The following is a 20,418-nucleotide window of genomic DNA, read 5'->3' on the forward strand; positions in this document are numbered from 1 at the left end:
TTACTTAACCAAAAAATTATGTACTTGTTATCATTCTAACACATCATTTCATATCATATCACATTATTTTTATAGTTTAAAAATTCAAATTTTATAGATCTTCAAAAATTTGTTATGTTGCATCACTGTATGTCTTTTGAAAATATCCTAAATACATATATTTATGTATTTATATTCAGAATAGAAAATTTTTTTTATAAATAAAGTGTGAATTGAGAAATTAATACAGAACAGCTGTTACGCGTAGTATATTATTTATATCTATACAAAAAGATTGTTGACATTTATTTTGTTTATATTTTATTACATTTTTCTTCCAATTTTAAGTATAAATATAATTTATATTATAATTATTAAATTTAAATATTAATATGAGTTACATATTAACGGAAGGTGGATCATTTTTAAGTTTGTGAAAAAATATTGTGTTGTTTTGAAATATTAAGATAAAAGTATTATTTCTAAAAAATAATAATTAGTTAGTTGGAAACAGAAAATGGATAAATTAAAAAGAGCTTTAAGTGGCAATGATCAATGTGATGAAGAAAGTGGTATTATCACTCAGGTAATTAATATTAAAATTAATTATAATTTTTAGTAATATAAATTTTTTAAAATGCATATAATTTAATTTGATTTATATAAAATTATTATTTTGATGCATACAATTTTTAATGGAAGACTGATGTGGATTTTATGGTAAGCTTATAAATTAAAAAAAAAATAAAATTATATATGTTTTTGATAATAATATATTTTAATTCACTTAAATTTTTAACATTAAAATAAACTGTTTTTTTTTCTTTTATAGGTTATGGATCAAACTACATTAAGTTGGTCTACTCGAATAAAAGGTTTTGCTATTTGTTTTATTGTTGGTATTCTCTGCTCTTTTCTTGGATCTTTTGCTTTATTTTTACATAAAGGACTTACAGTCTTTGCTGTATTTTACACTCTAGGAAATATCATCTCATTAGCAAGGTAGAATAATTGAAATTAAATATTCTTATACTTTAACTAGGTACGACTACACATTTTTTTCACAAATCTGTTTAATTATCAAAAATATCATAATATTAAGTAACTTAATAAATTCATTAATAAAATATAATAAAAATCATAAAAATTATTTTAATATAATTATTCAAAGTGTAATCATTTTCCCAATAATCCTTTATTTTATTGTAAACAAACAATAATATTTTTGAATAAAAAATATTTTTTATTTTATTCATAGCACATGCTTTTTAATGGGTCCATTCAATCAATTTAAAAAGATGTTTGCACCAACAAGAGTGATTGCAACTATTTTAGTATTTGTATCAATTGCAATAACTTTATTTGCAGCTTTACATGTAAGTATAATACATATAATAATATTTATAATATATAAATATTTTTTTTAAATATAACAAAATTTAACCCAATTAACATGCATATTTTTAGCTAAAGAATGCTGGATTGGCTCTTTTATTTATAATTATTCAATCATTGGCAATGACTTGGTATTCTTTGTCTTATATTCCTTACGCACGTGATGCTGTTAAAAAAACTCTGGAGACATGTATTACATGAAAACACTTACAATATGTTTAATAAAATGTCTCACTTAATAAATATGTTGAAATTTATATACTGTTATTTTATATTATGCAAAATATGAAGTAAAATATGAAACTAATTTAAAGCACAATGTAATATTTATTGAATAGAAATTCTAACAATTATAAGTACATAAATATACCTCATATATATAATAAGATATTTTTACAAATATATATTTAATATTGTAATATTTTTTTTAATATTATAAATACTAAGTTTATATGAAATATATTATATTCTTATAATATTACTTCTTTTTTAATATTTATTATATGTTTTTTGTACAGTATGAATAATTTTGTACATTAAATAGATATCAAATTATTTGTTTGTGATAAATTTCTATTTTCTATTATATGTATTTTATATTTATATTTTATATAGATATATGTATGATCATATTAATTATTAATATAATTAACAATAATATTACATTGATAATAACACTTTGATTTTTTGATTTTTTAATTTATTTTTTAGAATGTAATTAATAAAGAATTATAAAATTAAATAATATAAATTTAATATAAATATAAGTGATTATTACATAAAACTGAAATATTTATTTATTTATTATTTATTATTTATTATTTATTATTTATTATTTATTGCTAGTTTATATTAATTTATTAAATTGAAGTTTTTAAAAGTATTATAATTAAAATTAATCATTTTGTAAACTTGTGCGAGTTTTTATGATTACCTTAAACCATAATGGAAGTCATTTTCTGATATGTTTTCTACATTATTAGATAAATCTTTGAAAAATTTTGAAAAAATTTATATAACATCTTTAAATATTCAAAATTATGATTAGAATAAAGAATTTAAACAACAATTTATGAAATACATTATTATTGTAAAGATATAAAATGAAAAATCTGATTTTTTTCAAAAATTCCTGAATATTAATATCTGTATTAAGAAAATTTAATTTTTTAAAAGTATAGTGATTTCAAAAAATAATAAATTAAATAGATTATTTTAAGGAATATATGAAATATTATTTATTTATAATTATAAATAGTATTTTCTTATTAGTTGATTCTAATTTAAAAATTGAACGTTGAATGTTGAATGACCAATCATATATCATCATAATTGCAACCACCAATCATAATTCAATATGTTATTGCGTCATATACAAATGAAAGTTCTAATTGGATGAAGATATAAACAATAATTTCTTTTACGTCCTTCGATCAACAGCAACAGGTTCTAAGTACAAAGAAAATTCTTCAGCAGCCATTGTACCTTTAACGCGCGGGTCGCGATCGGTTCGTTAAGTGTTCGATGGGCTACGTTATATTCTGCACATATTAATATTTATTAACACACTTGCACAGTAAGTAAGAAAAATTTGTTATCTTTAATATATATTTAAAATTACTCCATAAATAAATGTCATATAATATTGAAAAGAACTGAGAAAAATGAGTAAATAACCGTTAGAAAATATAGATTTAAAATAACTTAATTTTTAATACGATTTGTAGTATCATATATGGATTTATACTGATTTTTTAATAAGGTATCAATCAAAAAATATATAATATATAAATATATAAATATATATTATATTATAATTGTTAAATGTTTAATTAATATATAGATAAGAGCAACTTTCTTTTTAAATTATAAATTGTATAACTTTGTTAAAATTATTATAACTTTTACTACAATTTTAATTTTATAATTATGTATTAATGATTTGTACTGTTTATATTTTTACAGAGAAAAATTTATATCCAATTTTTTTAAGGTATAAAAATGCCTGCACCAGAAGCTGATTGTCATAGTCGTAAAGCTAATTTTAAATTTAATAATAAACATGAGGTAAATTAATCATTGTGTTGTAAAATGTGTGATATAAAATATATAGTTAATTTCTTATTATACTTTATTTTCTTTATTTGTAAAAATTATTTTTATATATAATATTATATATAAATAATTTGTTATAGGAAGCACGTAGAAGAAGGAGTGAAATATCAGTAGAATTACGTAAAGCTAGAAAAGATGAACAATTATTAAAACGACGAAATTTGAATGTAGGCAAAGAATCACAAAATCCTGTGAGTGAAAGTAATCTTTCACCCATTTCTGTATCTATAGAAGAAATTGTCAATGGCATGAAATCTTCAGATCAAACAATTCAATTACAAGCAACACAAGCATGTAGAAAAATGTTGAGCCGAGAAAAGAATCCACCTATAGATATTATGATTCAACGTGGAATTGTTCCACGATGTGTTGAATTTTTAGATTATCATCATAAGTATGGATATAATAATAATAATTTTATTTTATTTTTATTTCATAAATTTTTTTGTTATTTACATTAAATATTTCTAGTGCTGCATTGCAGTTTGAAGCAGCATGGGCTCTAACAAATGTAGCATCTGGTACATCAGAGCAAACTCATGTTGTTGTTAAACATGGTGCTATACCAAAATTAGTTGCATTACTTAAATCTGCATCACCTAATGTTGCTGAACAAGCTGTATGGGCACTTGGTAATATTGCTGGAGATGGTCCAGCAGCTCGAGATCTTGTTCTTGGATATGATGCTATGCCACTTTTATTAGAATTAATTAAGCCTGATACTTCTGTATGTATAATATATATTTATTTCAATATAGATATAATAATACTATTATTAAATTACTATTAAATTTATTATTATAGGTAACATTTACACGTAATATTGTTTGGACATTATCAAATTTATGTCGTAATAAAAATCCTCCACCTCCATTTGAAATTGTAAGAACTGCTCTTCCAGTGTTAAATCGTTTACTTAGTAATAATGACAAAGATATACTAGGTAAAATTATGATATTTAATTAGAATATTCCATATGTGATAATTTATATTTTAAAATAATTATAAATAAATTTTTTTATTGTAGCTGATGCTTGTTGGGCTCTTTCATATCTTACTGATGGTTCTAATGATAAAATACAAGCAGTTGTTGAATCTGGAGTTATACCAAAACTTGTACAATTACTTACTTCAACTGAAGTGACAGTTTTAACACCTGCACTTCGTGCTGTTGGAAATATAGTTACAGGAAATGATATGCAAACAGATGCAATAATATCAGCAGGTGGTTTGCAACATTTAGGATTATTATTACAACATCATCGTATCAATATTGTTAAAGAAGCTGCATGGACTATCAGTAATATTACTGCAGGGAACATAGAACAAATTCAACATGTTATAAATGCTGGTTTATTGCCACTTTTAATACATGTTCTGGAATCTGTTAGTAAATTATATATCTTTTATTAATTGTAATTATCAAAAAAATTATTTAATTATTTATATAAAATTATATTTTATTTATAGGGAGATTTTAAATCTCAAAAAGAGGCAGCATGGGCAGTAACAAATTTAACTTCAGGTGGATCAGTACAACAATTAGCCCAACTAGTACAATTAGGAGTGCTTGCACCATTTTGCAATCTTCTAGAAGCCAAGGATTGGAAAACAATAATTGTTGTTCTTGATGGTTTAACTAATATTTTCAATGCTGCGGAAAAAATGGGAGAAATTGAACGAGTAGCTATTATGATAGAAGAAGTTGGAGGTTTGGATAAATTAGAAGCTCTTCAGCATCATGATGTAGAACAAGTATATCAAAAAGCTACTGCAATGATTGATAACTTCTTCTCAGAACCAGTAAGAGAATTTATAAAAATTTATACATTTAAATAATAATATATATTTTAGTAATAAAATAAAAAATATTCGAATGTTATGAACATTTTTTTATAGGAAGCCGAAGAATCAACATTAACAACACCTACAGCGGCTGATGGTCAATTGGAATTTAAACCAGCTGAAACGGCACAAAAGGGTTTCAATTTTTAGATTCCATAATCAGTTTTACGTTATTTAATTAATATACTAGTGTGTGTTTCAGTTCTTTTTGTAAATAGGTTTACATTTTTTCGTCGTTGCAAATGAACATTAAAGAAGAATTTTTTGTCCCTTTCATAATGCTTTATTGATATTTTGTGTGTTCCATGACATCAATTTCCATTTAATGTTCCTTTTTATATATAGCTTTAAAATTGCAATTTATTTGTTTATATATATCTTTCATTTCTGATATTATTAATTTCAGAATTTTTGTTCTGTACTGAAATATGTATTTTGCGATATTCTAAGAGTCATTTTTAATATCATTTTATGTTAGTCATTTAATATCATGTTTTGCATTTTTTTGAATTTATAATACATAAACATTTATCTTTAGATTTGATCACCGTTAAAATTTTATGTACCAATTATTTTCATTTTTTTCTTTTTATTATACATGTAATTGTCTTGTGATTTGTTAAATTATGTGTCTATAAAATACTATAAGCTACATTTCTTATTACAATTTATATGTATTTTTTAATAAAACTTTGATACAAAAGGTAACATGTATTGATAATAGTAATTTCAATAATTTTATATAATATAATACAATTATAAGCAATTGAACAAGAATGGGGTTTTCGGTTATCTTATATATTTAGAGTATTATAATTTTAAATATTTAATAACTATAAGTTATCATAAAATTAATTTAAGATAAGTCAAATAACAATTTCTTCTTATTATAATAAGTTTATATAATACATATTTAGTCACTTCAAACTAAACAAAGACTAGATGAAATTGTAACAAATTTCTTACTTATTACGAGTATTCATTATTTTATATCATACAATATTCTTACTTAAAAAATATTTTTGAATTGGCAAGGTATTTACGTGCATTATTTCATTTTATAATTTTGTTCGCATAATTAAGTACTATTACATAAATATTAATGTGGCAAAATATTTATTTAATGTTAGTACTTATATGATTATTTTCACCTAAACAGAACACTTGAAATGTTTTATTTCTTTTGAAGCTTTCATTAGCTGAATTTGCATTTAATAAATACTTGTTTTTAATTTTAAAAATACTATTATCGACCAAGAATAAAATCGCTTTGATCATTTATTAAAAAATGATAAACAAATGCAGCTTTTTTCCGATCAATTGTTGCTTGAACAACTTGAGTACGACTTCTCTGATTTTTATCACCTCTACTTCTTGGTGGATCTCTTAAAAAAATTGATCCAAATATTGTTGCTATAAAACAAATAATTAATAAATTTATAACAAGTTTATTATTTTTTTTATAGTAATAAATAAATAAAAATTTACCAAGAGTTTTAGCATCTAGTTCATTATCTTGAGTATGATTTAATAATTCTTGTAAAAAATAACAAATATAAACAAAAACTGTTCTCCTTATTTCTGGAAGTTGCATTACAATCTATAAAAAAATTTAAATATTAATTTAAAATATTAAATATTATGTATGTTTCATAATAACATGAAAATTTTTTTAAAAATTATAAATCCACACACTTGTTTGCATTGTAAATAATTTGTTGCAGCAGATAAGCATACACTATGGAGGTTGTATGGAATTAAAGGTTCAGCTGTAGACTCTAGAAGTAAAAGTAATGCTTCTGCAACAGAGTGAACACTACCAGCTTTGTAGTTATTAAGGAATCAAAATTATTTATAATAATGTATAAGATATTGATGTATAAGTTGAATATTTTGATTAGGATACGCATTGGATCTTGACTCCAATTGTCTAACCAATCTCTTATAGCTATAATTTCACTGGGAAGGCCCGGTGTTTCAAAAAGTCCCGTCGTTTTTATACCATGTCGATACAACCTATCAACTAAGAGCCATATTTCTTTAGGTATAGCATATGGTTCTTGAGAAAGATTTTTATTATTTTCCTATGATTTGATGAAATAGTAATATTAAGTTAATTGTAGGATTTTAATTTTATTTTTTTTTATACATATATATACTTATATAATATGCTTACAAGTTCCATTAATCTACCAATAGGAATTTCTCTAATTGGTACTGGAATATGAACTAAAGCTTCCATTGAAGATCCGAAACAGCTTCTTTCATAGGTACCTAAGAAAATAATATAATCTCATTTCTTTATTCTTTAAAAGCAATGTAATGTTAAAATATTGCAAACCTGTAACTGTTATAAATATATCTTTTCCTCCTTCCAAATGTAAAATTAAAATATCATATAATTTATCTTCTCCTGAATTTAATTTACATGCTGATCTTTTATCAACATATATTTCAAATCTAGTATCACATTTTTCTCCTAAACATGATAAATAAATAAATTTATAAAATATCCAATTTGATTAAAAAAAAAAAGAAAAAATTATACCTGGTTTTATGAAACCTTTAAATGGTTCTATATCCAACCATTCTTTACAATAACTAGTGTCACCTAATTTTTTTATAAATTCAAATTGAACTGGTACCTATAAATAGCATAATTAATAAAAAAAAAGAAAAATACTTCATGTAACACAATAATTAGATTTTATAAAAGTAATAAAATAATAATCTTTTGTTGCATGTAAACGGATAATTTGATATGAATTTATTATATATATTAAATCATATTGTATAAATATTGCATTATATAAGAATTGTTATTTTAAACTATATTATATTATAATATCGTTAAATAGCGAATTATATGAGGATTATCTATATATATCTTAAAAATTTATTTACCTGGCCAGTATTAGCAATAATAAGTTCTTTGCTACTAGGTTCAAGAAATTTTAATGTATCAAATATAATTTCTGTTGTATCAACCATCACTTGTGGTAAAAATTCGTTTTCTAATTTATCAAGTTTTTTCATAACTTCTTCGTGGATTTTACGATATTTTGCCATATCTATGATTCTAATCTATAAGTTGAAAAATATGATAAATTAAAAAAAAATTTAAATAAAATTTTAATAAATTAAATAAAATTTAAATAAATTAAAAAAAATTTAAAATAAATAAAAATTTAAAAATAAATAAAATTTTGTTTTATTTTATTAATTTTTTGTACTATTCAAAAATATTTATATTTACCTGAGAATCAAAAATTGCACTAACTGGTTTATGATCTGAAATTTTTAATTCAGAATGACTTCTATAATCTATTGATGTAATTGCTTCGCCTTTCCATAATATACGATCACACCATGCTGGTGCTCTACCTTTTTCACTATAATTGATATTTATATTTAATAAATGATATAATATATGTATATTTAAATACACAAAGAAAAATTCAAAATATAATTATAAAACCTTGAATCCCAATTATCAGTGCCTGGATCATATTTATATGTTGGTTTAAATGTAATTTCTGCTTCTTGAAATCCTTGTAAAACACGACCTAATCGTCGTTGTTGACCTAATTGATCTAAAGCTAAGACAGCAGAATAGTTTTCTTCATCTATATGTTGTTTAGCGACCATGACATCCATTTCAGTTATTCGATAGTTCAGATCTCCTAACCAATAGATCTGGCTATTTATAAAATTTTTATATTTTTAATTACACAATTTTACACTATATACTTTGAAATATAATATATGAATAGGATACTTACTCATGATCTTTAAAATTTTTAGGCGGAACATATTTTGTAAAAGATAATCGCGCACATATATCTGCATAATCTTGATTTCGTCTTTCGTATTCTTCACAATGTGCTGCTAAATGAGCATTAACAAAACAAATAGATGTATTATGAATAGAACAACTTACTGCTACACCTCCTTTATTACCCTGATAAGATTAAATTTGTTAAAATAATTTAATACCGAATTTTAAATTCTTTTGTATTTTGTAAAACATTATAAATATAAATAATTACAATAAAAATAAATATTACCATTTTACCCATGATGCCAGTACCTACTGTATCAACTGATACATCTTTTATGTATGGTACATGATTATGCAAAGCATATATAAGCAACATCATACCCACTAATCTTACAATAGCTACTTGCTCATAAACACCATTTGGATGAAGAGATTTTGCTACAACTTGTCTATAAACACATAATATAAAAATATAAAAAAATAATATTAAAATATTATTTAATATTTATATACAAATATAATTGTTTTACCTCCATTCTTCTTCTCTTGGAGTATCATTAAAAAGAAATGCTTCTTTAGTTAAATCTAGTTCTTGAAATCCAATTGCATATACATCAGGAGGTGTTTTATCATAACTTAACCATCTATGCAATTTAATACCATTTGGTGGTTGGCCATTTACATTCCATGTACCAATAAATATACTATAATAAATTATAAATATATATAACACTATAAATATATTATAACAAATTCTATAATAAATTACTTAAAAACTTATAATAAAATTATATATTATATAATACTATAAAATAAAATTATATAATAGTATTTTACAGAATGTATGAAAAAAATAAAACAAACCGAAATGTTTTACTGTATGTATAATCATCCTCTTTGCATGCCATTTGATATCGTACTGCTGACTCCCTAGCAGCTACTGGTGATTTGCCAGAAGCAATACTACGTCTTGTTACAACTAGAACTGGACTTTCTAGATCTACCAACTATACAAGATATTTTTAAATTTTCATTATTAATTTTTAAATAAATGTAAAAATTACAATATAAAATCTACTAACAGGATCAGTATTATCTTGTACTTCTTCATTGGTATTGGAATTTAAGTTACGTGTATTTCCTGTTAATTTTTGAACCCATAAAAATTCTGATGCTGAATTCTTAGTTTTTTGATATACTGTAATGATTAAAAAAATATATGTTTATATACTTATATTATCATATAAGTAATTAGATAAGTAATTAAATAACATATTTTTACCTTCTATAGCTCTAAATATCTCAGATACTAAGGAGCTAGTTACTACTCCAGGTCTCATCTCAAATATTAATTGTAATTTTCTTGATGTTACATTAAGATAAACATCTAAACTATCTTGTTGTTTGTCATCAGTATCTAATAAATAATATTTATTATTAATATATAAAAATATTTTAATATTAATTTGTAACCATACAATTGAATATTAAATATATAAATAATAAATAAAATTACATACTTATATTACATTTAAAATCTTGATCAATAGGCAATACTCTTTCTATGGTAAGATCACTATAAACTTGAGGGGGTGTTCTTGAAGTAATTAAAATAACTAATGCATGAGTAGTTCCTTTGTTAAGAAGTGCTATAATCCGTGCAGCTTTAACCCAACCTTGTATCAATGATGCTTCCATTGCCTTCTTATATGATTAAAGATTTATAGATTTATATTTTATATATACTTTTTAAAAATAGAGAAAGTAATTTTTGTTTTCAATTAAAAGGATACAATTATTACAGTCTCTCCTGAGACAAATTTTGATTGTACAATCATTGATTGTTCTGATGATGACATGCTTATCAATAAAATGTTATTTTCCAAAATTTTTAATATAATTCTGATATGATGTATGTATATGAGGACTAATATAAATATAAATATAAAATATTAATATTCATTATTGAAATATATTTATTATATTAAATATATTTATGTATTAAATATATTTAACATGTGTAATGAGAATAGAATATATTCTTATTTTTTTTATATTAATAATAATAAAGAAATAATTATAATAATACATATAATATAACTTTTAAAACTAGATAAAATAATTATTTTCTATTAATAAATTTTCATCATAAAATATTTTTTCCTTTTAAACGAAACATTACCTTATCTTATTTGTATTGAATATCGAGTATCACTGCATTTTTTCGATATAAGTTATTATTTCTTTCTAAAATATATTCCAATGTTACTATTAAGTAACTTATATTATATACTTTAATTTATCACTGAATGAATAAGAATGACAAAGTAAAGTAATTGACATTAGACATGATTAAATTTGTATCCCTCGTGTGTGTCAAAGAAATCAGTAGATAGTTTGTAGCTTTTTTTTTTAATGTGTATATATATATATATTACTCAATAAAAATGTACATGAAAATGAAGCATTTTCATGAAATGAGAAAAATAAAAAAAGTTTCTATTAAATTTGATATAAGTCGATTAAATATTTTTATTTATTTTTTATGAAATAAAATATTATTAAAATGTTAATATCTTATAATATAATTAATATAATTAAATTTAAATAAGAATTTTGTTTAAATAAGAAAAAAAGATATTGTTTTTAATACATATTTATATATTTTATAGAATAATTAGTTTTTTGTACAAATAAAACATTTTATTGAAGATAAAATGCAATTTTAAGCGCGCAAATAGAATTTCCCTAGTAAATAGAAAATAGTACCTACATTGAAAATTAAAAAATAGCTATGCCAACTTCCTGAAGCGTTGTAAGCAGATCTATGATCGTAGGTAAATCTTCCTTTTCTAGCGCATCCATTGACCATGCCGTTTACTGCAATGGCGGTATAGATATTTCATGAAGAAGAAAGTGGATTTTCTGCAATGTAAGTGAATATTGGTTTTATTTTTTTTATATACCCATATTAAATATAAAATTGTATGTTTTTCTGTGTATATTGATATCAAATTTGTGCTATTACGATATTACAGGATGATTACGATTTGTGTGGGCAAGGTCTAGTTGTACTTTTATAGACTACAGAATTCAGTTTCTTCCATATTGATCAGTGTAATAGCCAATATAATATAATCTTACTTCTAAAAAACAAAAAAATCCAGTTATCGATAATAATTGTTCCTTGAGGAGTTTATCAACTTACAACAATAGGACGCCAAAGAATTCGCGGTAATCGTTCCCGACGTCTTAGGTTAGGATGATTTAAGTATTGTTTGATGATTTCAAGTAATTCAATGTAATTTGCAAAATTTTGGCCTTTGGAAATGATATTTATATTTTATTATCATATTTGTTTCCTGTATATTTTTTATATTCATTTATTTGTTATTAATATTATACTAAATGAAATTTAAACGATGCATGTTAGATCTTAACAAAATTAGAGGGAAAACAGAACAATAAATAAAGTTTTAAAGTTTTTTTGCTTTTATGGAAAAAATATTTTTTGTGATGCATTTCACTAGAGATTTAATGTTTTTAAATATATTAGATTTATATTTCTTATATTTGTAATTTATTAATTTAAATAAGTTTTATAAAGTTAAATATAATTTCTTATCAGATATAAATCTTTAAAAGATATAAATATGAAAAAAATTTTTTATTTTAAGAAAGTATAAGATATTTTGATTTTAACAAATGTACATTGATTCTTTCTTTTGTAATAATTATACTTTTAGGTAATATTTGGTATTTCATTATCTGAATGGACAATAAGGTGGATGTCTCAGAAGTAGAAAATATTTCAATGATTGGATCTTCTGAAATTTATTATCTGCCTGAAGTCGCAGAGATATCAGAGGTATTAGATTCTACTGGTCTTAGTCCATTAACCTCTTCTTTAGACCACACTTTAACTCTTCAAGAGGATAAATTGCTTTCATCAGAAGTTAATATGGGTATAGAAGATACATGGTATGATTAATATTATTCATTTAAATAATTATTAATATGTAATAAATTATATAAATTATTAACATAATATTTGTTACATAGGACTGAAGCAAATAGTTCTACATCAGACTATGCTATTCCACTTCCACCACCACCTGGTTTAAATGATTTTACAGATGTTGGTGCAGATCCTATTGGTGATAATGGAACTGGTATAGAATATGGTCCATTTTTACCTCCTGATACTCCAGCTCTAAACAATTTGTTTTCAGAAGGTGGAGATTCTCAAGATGATTCACAAATGGGTATATATAAATACTATTATATTTATATATATAAAGCTATCTGATTTTTAAAAAAAATTTATTTATTAAGATAATTGATTAATGTTTTATTTATATTTATGTTATATAGAAGATGTAGTTTTACGCGCGGGAGTATGTGGTCTTCGCAATCTCGGTAATACTTGCTTTATGGCTGCTGGCTTGCAGTGTTTAACTGCAACACCTCCCGTACTGCGACATTTTTTGGATTTACAACAAAGGGGAGAAAAACTTCCTCCTCCTGGATCATTGATGGCACATTTTAGTGCACTTCTTGGTAAAATGTGGTCTGGCAAATATAGCGTTCTTAGGCCTACTGAATTTAAACAAACATTGGGGGCATATCATTCACAATTTAAAGACTATAGACAGGTAACTTTGAAATATTTTTATATATTACTTAATTATTAGTGAAGAATTTGAATAATTAATAAAAATAATGATTAACAGCATGATTGTCAGGAATTTCTTGCACTTCTATTGGATTCTTTACATGAACAAATGAATACTGCAAAATGTACAAAAAATTGTCAAACTCCTTCATCTACAACCACTGCCAACACGAATAATTCAATTGAAAATTCAAATGGAAAAATCATGTCTTCAGTCACTGCCACTAGTAATTCCAATTGTAATACAGATTTATTGGAAATGTATGATTGTTTACCATCACCAGAATGTCCAAATAGCCCCAATGTAACAATGGCTGGTTCACCAAGAGGTAAAAATATATCTTATTATAAATATCTATAATAAATAAAAATTATATATTATAAAAATAATATATAATTTTTATTAAAAATTATTTTAAATTAATTTATATTAAAAATTACTTAATTTCAGACTTAGGATCACCTATAGGAGAATTAGATAGTATTGTAAATTCGCCGCGAGGATCACCTTTAAACGATGGTGAGGATGACGAAGAAACACTTGATTCTGATGAAACTGTTGAAGCAAAATCAAATACGTTTATTCATAATGAAGTCGATGGAAAGAAAAATGAAGTCACACCTTCACTAAGGCTAGAAACATTAATTGAATTTTCAAAAAATGTTCCGAAATACCACGGTCTTTATGATATTCATAAAGAAGCAAAAACTAGTAATGCAAACTTCTTAGTAATGCAGCAGGAATGTAATAATGAGATTCATTATGATTCACAAAAATTTCCGAAAGAAAATATTCGTAGAATGCCTTTAGATAATTCAAATCTAATGGAAAATCATGATTTTGATAATAAGAGTGTTAGTATCAAAAGGATAAAAGAAGTTAATGTTCAAAAAGTCAATTGTGGTATAGATTATGGATCAAGTGGTTCTGATATAGAGTATGACAATGGTTTAGAGAAATGTAATGTAAAACGTATGAGGTTAGATGATCAAGAAAAGAATCATAAACGTGATGGTCAAGGAAGTATTAGTTCTCAATGCATACGAATTTCACAAAGTTATGGAAATGGTACTGTAGAGACACAAGATGAAATTGAGGCTGATAAACATTGGGCAAAGCATTTAAAATCTAATAGAAGTATTATTGTTGATACTTTCCAAGGACAATTTAAAAGCAAGGTAAATTTAATTATATCATATATAAAAATTTGTGTTGTGGAAACTATACGTTGGGGTAACTAGTTTATATATTTGGCTTTTACCGTAAAATGTTTCCTATATTAAAATTCAACAGCCATACCTTCTTGCTTTAAGAAGCATAAAAAGCATGTCTCATTCTGCTGATACAAATATTTAAATTATATGGCATATTTGTAAATACATAGTACATATAGTATATATATATATATATATATATATTTAAAATAATTTATATTTTTATACTCTCTTTCTATTGTAGGTTGTTTGTGCAGTATGTAATCATGTTTCTGTTACGTATGAACCTTTCATGTATTTGTCAGTGCCACTACCTCATGCAATGGAGAGACAACTAAATGTTACATACGTTCCTGCAAATGGTGATCAACCTATAAGGTGCGTTGTTTCATTAAACAAACAATCACGCATTGGAAAATTGAAGGAGGAGCTATTAAAAACACTTGGCAAAGAAAATATTGCAGTAACAAATATTGCACTTGCTGAAGTTTTAGAAAATCATATATCAAAGATTTTGGTAAGCATATAAAATTTATTGTATCTGTGAGAGTTGGCTTTTTAGTTTATTTATTTATTTATATATAGCATGTACATATATTTCAAGAAATTTTCATTTTATTAGTCAACTCATTATGATTTCATAATATTTTGAAAAAAATCTACAGATTGATAAATATGATAACCAGTTATTTGAATAAATTTTTAACATCTTAATATGTTTTTTAAGGACGTTTCAAGATATTTATAGTTGCTAGGAATAAAGTTTAATTTTATATCATATAAAAAACGGTGCGTGGGTCTATATGTTAGTACAAGAACAATCATGGAGGGTGAAGAAGGCGGCTTATCGAGTAGTCTCGATAATCGTTGATACTGCTCTCCAAGAATAAATGTTGTGGAAGAACATTCTCGTAGCGTAAAGTTTGGTTACGAGGCTACATTCCATCACACAGATTCAATTTTTTTGCTCCTATATTCTCTTATATAATCTGGTTTTCGCTATTTATTTTTTTGTAATTGGCCCAATGTGGCCATCATTCCTCGATTATATTATTTTACCCTTGCACCGTAGGTATCGAGAATTATGTATCTTGCTTGCTGTAACTTATCGCACTAGACGGAATTGTCATTGTTGGATTGTACATCAAGGTTTTACATTTAAGGATGACAATACACTCTTGAGACACATCAATGATACGAATCGATCTATATATGCCTTTGAACTTACGGAACCTCCTGATGCATACACTTCAGTACCAGATGGTGGTGGAGATCGTGTAACCGAGGCCGATTCCTGTCAGAAATGTACAGTTACGGGAGAGGAAATACCATGTACAATTTGTCTCGAAGAATTGGATGGAGATTTGAAAAGGCACAGTGGGAACAGTTGCAACTTTGTTATGTGTGATACTTGTATTGAGGTAAGTTTTATTATATAGTTTTTAATTTTTTTTTTTTCAAATTATTTTTGAAACTGATATAAAGGTATTTTATTTGTATAAATATAATGAAAACCCGATGATGAAAACGGCAGCTTCAATCTAGCGGAAGGGGTATACAAGCAAGGTACATAGTTACCACAATTTCACCTCGGGAAGGTCTGAGATTAAACCAATAAACGTTCTAGACGGATGATACCATAAGGGTATGTACGGGAACCAGAAATAGCTTTACGTTGCCAATTAGCCCAGGAAACTTCATTTGAAGTAGAGGTATTTGGAAACGAAAAGATGGAAACCCGTATGGTTCGCTGTTTGAGTACAATCCGCAAGCCAGAAAGTTTATTTTCTGGAACTCAATTCAGACTAATCTGAGGTTGCCGTTCTGAGGGTATTATATTATATGTTGATGTCTTTTTTTTTTATTTCTTAATAATTAAATTAAATTAAAATTGTAAAATAAAAATTGAAGTTCGAATATATATTCAAGTGTTCATATATTATAATGAATATGTTATAAATTATTGTTTTAATTATTATTTACGTTTAACAGAATTACTTCAAAAATCAAACGGAACCGCAAATGTGCCCAATGTGTTCAACTTATATGACTGCGTCGTCTTTTATTAAAATAGATCAAACAGGCAGACCGAGACCTGCAATTAGGATCTTAAATGTACCGCTAGTCTTGCGACATGATACAACAAACGAAACATCAAACAACCGTAAAGGAACAAAACTTTTTGGTTATCCTCATTTAGTAAGATTACCTTCAAGAGTGAATGCTAAAGACTTGTACGATATTGTAAGAAAAAATGTACCACAAGAAGGAAATTATACACTTCATTTTGTTACAGGACAGGTTAGAATATAATTATTTAATAACTTTTCTTTTTGTCAACGTAAAATCTTTTGTCAAAGATAAGTGATTAATTTTTAATAGATAAATATGATTATTTATATATGGTTTTCTATTACTTTATACAAAACAATTATAAATATTATTTTTTAATAGATAAAATTGCGTTACGAAATTTCAAAATAAGATACATTAATAGATATATTTTTTTATAGGGTCATCATTGTTCTCGTTGTATGTATACTACACATTGTACAGGATGCAGTGTATCTGAAACGGGTATGGTAATCTTATGTAATGGTGATACTTTAGCAGTGCGTTATACGGAGCAGGTTCCTAAAATCGCATCTCCAATTGATCATGTTAGCATCAGCAAACAAAGGCCTCATCATCCTTTATCTTTATATGATTGTCTTCAAGCATTTAGTCAAAGGTAGGAATTATTACTAATGATTAAAATTTTTTGTTTTGAAAGTTTTCAAGCAACTTGTAAATAATATTCAGACTTACACGTTCTATAGCGAAACATTAGATGAACACAATCCTTGGTTTTGTCCAAAATGCGAACGAAATCGGTGCGCTACAAAAACTCTTACAGTCCACAGATATCCAAAGTTCCTCATAGTATATTTGAAACGGTATATTTTTATAGTTTTATATTTAATAGTTTAGATTTAGTAATAAGTGTTTAATTTAATAATAAGATTTATTTTCTAATATATATAATTTTATATAAATTATATTTTGTTTTTTATATAACTTGTATTTTTTTACAGATTCGTATTTTATGAGTGTACTAGTATGAAATTAGATGATAAAGTTACATTTCCATTGGTTGGTTTAAGCGTTGGACAACATCTATATGATCTTTATGCTTGCGTTTGTCATTTTGGAGGTATGTATTTTTATTTTATTTATATTAGTTTAGTATAATATGATATTATGTATGTTATATATTGTTATAGGGGTTTCGGCAGGACATTATACAGCATACGCGAAGAATCCTCGCACTGATACGTGGTACTATTACAATGATGAAATTACAAGCAGACAGAAACCTCAAGAGGAAGATTTTAGCAACGCATATATACTTTTTTACAGTCGGCAAGGGACCAATTTAAAATCGTGCAATATATAACCAGTGCTGGAACGACGAAACTGGCAAATAGTCAGTGAGATACAAAGAGTGAGGAACAAAATAGGATACAAGGAATCAAGAGAAGAGTTTACAAGGTGTTACGTTTATATGTTGATCAAACTACATCATCTTGAATGGAAAACTGCTCACAAATCTCTTGATCTATTTTTCCTAATAATTCGCTCATGGTCTGCCTCTTTGTCTCTTTTCCTTCCTTACATTATCCAATTTCTTGCTGTTAAATTTCTAGCAAACATCTTATATAAAATGATACAGCACATACATCGAAATTCGTTGAATATTGTGCGTTTTATCAGTGATCATTTATTCAGTTGAAGGGTATTGTGTATTTGCTAGATTCATTAATGGCGTTTAATGTGAAAACAGCAGTTGTAAGGAAGAATTAATAATTTGAAAAGAACTAAATGTATTTATACAAGATTAGTGCGTAAATATACGTTGAATTTGTACAGTAGGTGATTAAACGTAGACTTTGAGGTTTTGAACAGACGTAATTTATTAGTGAATAAAGGCGAATGTTACGACTAGAACACACTTAAAAGTACGATCCTTAATGATGGAGTGTAACCATTCACTGTATCATTATTTCCTTTTTATTTGAATGGATACAAGACTGCTAAAATGTTCATAATCTGCATGTATAGAGAAAAAAATTTGTACTTGCAGATTATTTATTAAATTAGTTTTGTTGTAATTTTATTACAAGATATTCATTTTATTTGTTATATGCGCTCGTATCCTCACGCGTACAATCGACACACGCATGCGTTATAATACATAATCATCATATCTGTTGTTAGTATGCTATTTGTGGCCCGATGACTGTATTATATACGTCTTTGTCGTATAAGTTATTGTAAAAATTACCATAAAAGAAACTGTTCCAATTTTTTGAAAACCTATTAACTAGAAAGTGATTACATTATATTATATTTGTGTTCATTTGGTAATTTTGTAACTGTTCTTGTTTTTTAATTAATTGATTGGATAACATAAAAAAATCATTATGAATTCTTAATTATAATATTAATTCTTAATATTTAAGAAAATAACTTTTAAATGTCGTTAAAAATAAAAAATGCCAAATTTTTAAATATTTCGATATATCGAGTTCAAAAATAACAAGTTTTAATAATAAATATTGGATAAGAAATAACTTTGTTCTAATCGCTATTTGGAAGAATTCTATCTATATCTTTATAGCCATTGAAAATTTATTCGAAAGAGAAATATACGAGTACAAAGATTGAGATATGCAAAATCGAGAGAAACTAAGGCCACCGATAGGGTAACGATTAGGTACGTTAAATATATATGTAAAAGACGATCTTTGGTATGTACATTAAAAATCTTATCGATAAATATTTCGCGATAAATATTTGCATTATAACGATCAAAAACGTTTATTCGCACGATGGTGTCAAAAATACGCCATTAATTATTGAAGAGCGATACTCGGAAACTTTTTAGATATTTTAACGATAACCATGGATAATGGTATGTTGGTGTTAGAATATATTTCTCAAAATTTGTTTCAACCATTCCTTCTTCTAACCTAACAAAACTACAATTATTCTATTCTTTTGTTCAAATAGTGATGTACATGATATTGATTTAATATCACTGTTTTTTCTGTGCTTGAATATTTTTCTTTATCTATACGCGCCATATATCGTTGTCAAAATTTCGATTGCTTAATGTAAAGACACTGTAAACCATACCACCGCTCCAGGATGTTGTAGACCTCCAATTTCACAATTTATTGTTCGAGTTTCGCCATTTAAAACGAAGAGTGCATCATTCGAAGGGCTAACCATGTATTTACCAAATATGCCACTTTGTACAATTGGTCTATTCGGGTTTCCCCACTTTGTTAAATTAGGCGATGTTGCTTTACCAACACCTGTTATCATTTCTACTTTGCCTATGATAAAAAATAAATTTTTAACTTTTTTA

General features: G+C 25.2%; 5 protein-coding genes across 11 annotated transcripts in view; 3 read left to right on the forward strand and 2 right to left on the reverse strand.

The window, feature by feature from the left end:
- Positions 1 to 259: 259 nt before the first annotated feature.
- LOC122712456 (vesicle transport protein SFT2B) lies at positions 260 to 1,728 on the forward strand. Its single transcript, XM_043932189.1, has 4 exons — positions 260 to 565; positions 812 to 981; positions 1,238 to 1,355; positions 1,447 to 1,728. Exons 1-4 carry the CDS (start codon positions 497 to 499, stop codon positions 1,573 to 1,575), a joined length of 486 nt encoding a protein of 161 aa, XP_043788124.1. The 5' UTR covers positions 260 to 496; the 3' UTR covers positions 1,576 to 1,728.
- A 1,088-nt stretch (positions 1,729 to 2,816) lies between these two features.
- Positions 2,817 to 5,885, forward strand: LOC122713656 (importin subunit alpha). 2 transcript variants are annotated; one of them, XM_043934735.1, is made up of 8 exons: positions 2,817 to 2,950; positions 3,340 to 3,441; positions 3,570 to 3,883; positions 3,961 to 4,216; positions 4,294 to 4,432; positions 4,517 to 4,875; positions 4,960 to 5,292; positions 5,389 to 5,882. In XM_043934735.1, the coding sequence occupies exons 2-8, from the start codon at positions 3,376 to 3,378 to the stop codon at positions 5,482 to 5,484; spliced, it is 1,563 nt and encodes a 520-aa protein (XP_043790670.1). In that variant the 5' UTR covers positions 2,817 to 2,950; positions 3,340 to 3,375; the 3' UTR covers positions 5,485 to 5,882. The 2 variants fall into 2 exon arrangements, with proteins under 2 accessions (XP_043790670.1, XP_043791517.1); XM_043935582.1 differs by having other exon boundaries at positions 2,873 to 2,950; positions 3,368 to 3,441; positions 5,389 to 5,885.
- Positions 5,886 to 6,458: 573 nt separating this feature from the next.
- LOC122710613 (type II inositol 1,4,5-trisphosphate 5-phosphatase) lies at positions 6,459 to 11,478 on the reverse strand. Of its 2 annotated transcripts, none has more exons than XM_043928689.1 (19): positions 11,298 to 11,478; positions 10,909 to 11,042; positions 10,636 to 10,816; positions 10,398 to 10,532; positions 10,198 to 10,313; positions 9,980 to 10,122; positions 9,646 to 9,819; positions 9,402 to 9,564; positions 9,117 to 9,295; positions 8,813 to 9,034; positions 8,591 to 8,726; positions 8,239 to 8,418; positions 7,883 to 7,979; positions 7,676 to 7,813; positions 7,511 to 7,608; positions 7,241 to 7,418; positions 7,030 to 7,157; positions 6,823 to 6,934; positions 6,459 to 6,747 (listed from the first exon to the last, which is right to left on the reverse strand). In XM_043928689.1, the coding sequence occupies exons 2-19, from the start codon at positions 10,972 to 10,974 to the stop codon at positions 6,581 to 6,583; spliced, it is 2,613 nt and encodes an 870-aa protein (XP_043784624.1). In that variant the 5' UTR covers positions 10,975 to 11,042; positions 11,298 to 11,478; the 3' UTR covers positions 6,459 to 6,580. The 2 variants fall into 2 exon arrangements, with proteins under 2 accessions (XP_043784624.1, XP_043784548.1); XM_043928613.1 differs by having other exon boundaries at positions 10,636 to 10,819.
- A 473-nt stretch (positions 11,479 to 11,951) lies between these two features.
- Positions 11,952 to 19,341, forward strand: LOC122715434. 3 transcript variants are annotated; one of them, XM_043937828.1, is made up of 15 exons: positions 11,952 to 12,047; positions 12,154 to 12,371; positions 12,862 to 13,096; positions 13,178 to 13,287; positions 13,348 to 13,380; positions 13,490 to 13,770; positions 13,849 to 14,119; positions 14,242 to 14,969; positions 15,250 to 15,522; positions 16,169 to 16,426; positions 16,998 to 17,306; positions 17,519 to 17,736; positions 17,825 to 17,941; positions 18,080 to 18,198; positions 18,269 to 19,341. In XM_043937828.1, exons 3-15 carry the CDS (start codon positions 12,888 to 12,890, stop codon positions 18,439 to 18,441), a joined length of 3,099 nt encoding a protein of 1,032 aa, XP_043793763.1. In that variant the 5' UTR covers positions 11,952 to 12,047; positions 12,154 to 12,371; positions 12,862 to 12,887; the 3' UTR covers positions 18,442 to 19,341. The 3 variants fall into 3 exon arrangements, with proteins under 3 accessions (XP_043793763.1, XP_043793602.1, XP_043793685.1); XM_043937667.1 differs by having other exon boundaries at positions 13,178 to 13,380; XM_043937750.1 differs by lacking the exon at positions 12,154 to 12,371 and having other exon boundaries at positions 11,972 to 12,047; positions 13,178 to 13,380.
- Positions 18,941 to 20,418, reverse strand: part of LOC122715606 (follistatin-related protein 5-like) — a 61,988-nt gene continuing 60,510 nt past the window's right edge. For all 3 annotated transcript variants that reach the window (XM_043937950.1, XM_043938114.1, XM_043938039.1), the window contains one exon: positions 18,941 to 20,386. In XM_043937950.1, coding sequence (XP_043793885.1) covers positions 20,157 to 20,386 — 230 coding nt within the window. In that variant the 3' untranslated portion in view covers positions 18,941 to 20,156. The remainder of the gene's footprint in view (positions 20,387 to 20,418) is intronic.

This window comes from Apis laboriosa, unplaced genomic scaffold (assembly GCF_014066325.1).
Source record: "Apis laboriosa isolate Shangri-la unplaced genomic scaffold, ASM1406632v1 scaffold104_cov149, whole genome shotgun sequence".
Taxonomy (NCBI): domain Eukaryota; kingdom Metazoa; phylum Arthropoda; class Insecta; order Hymenoptera; family Apidae; genus Apis; species Apis laboriosa.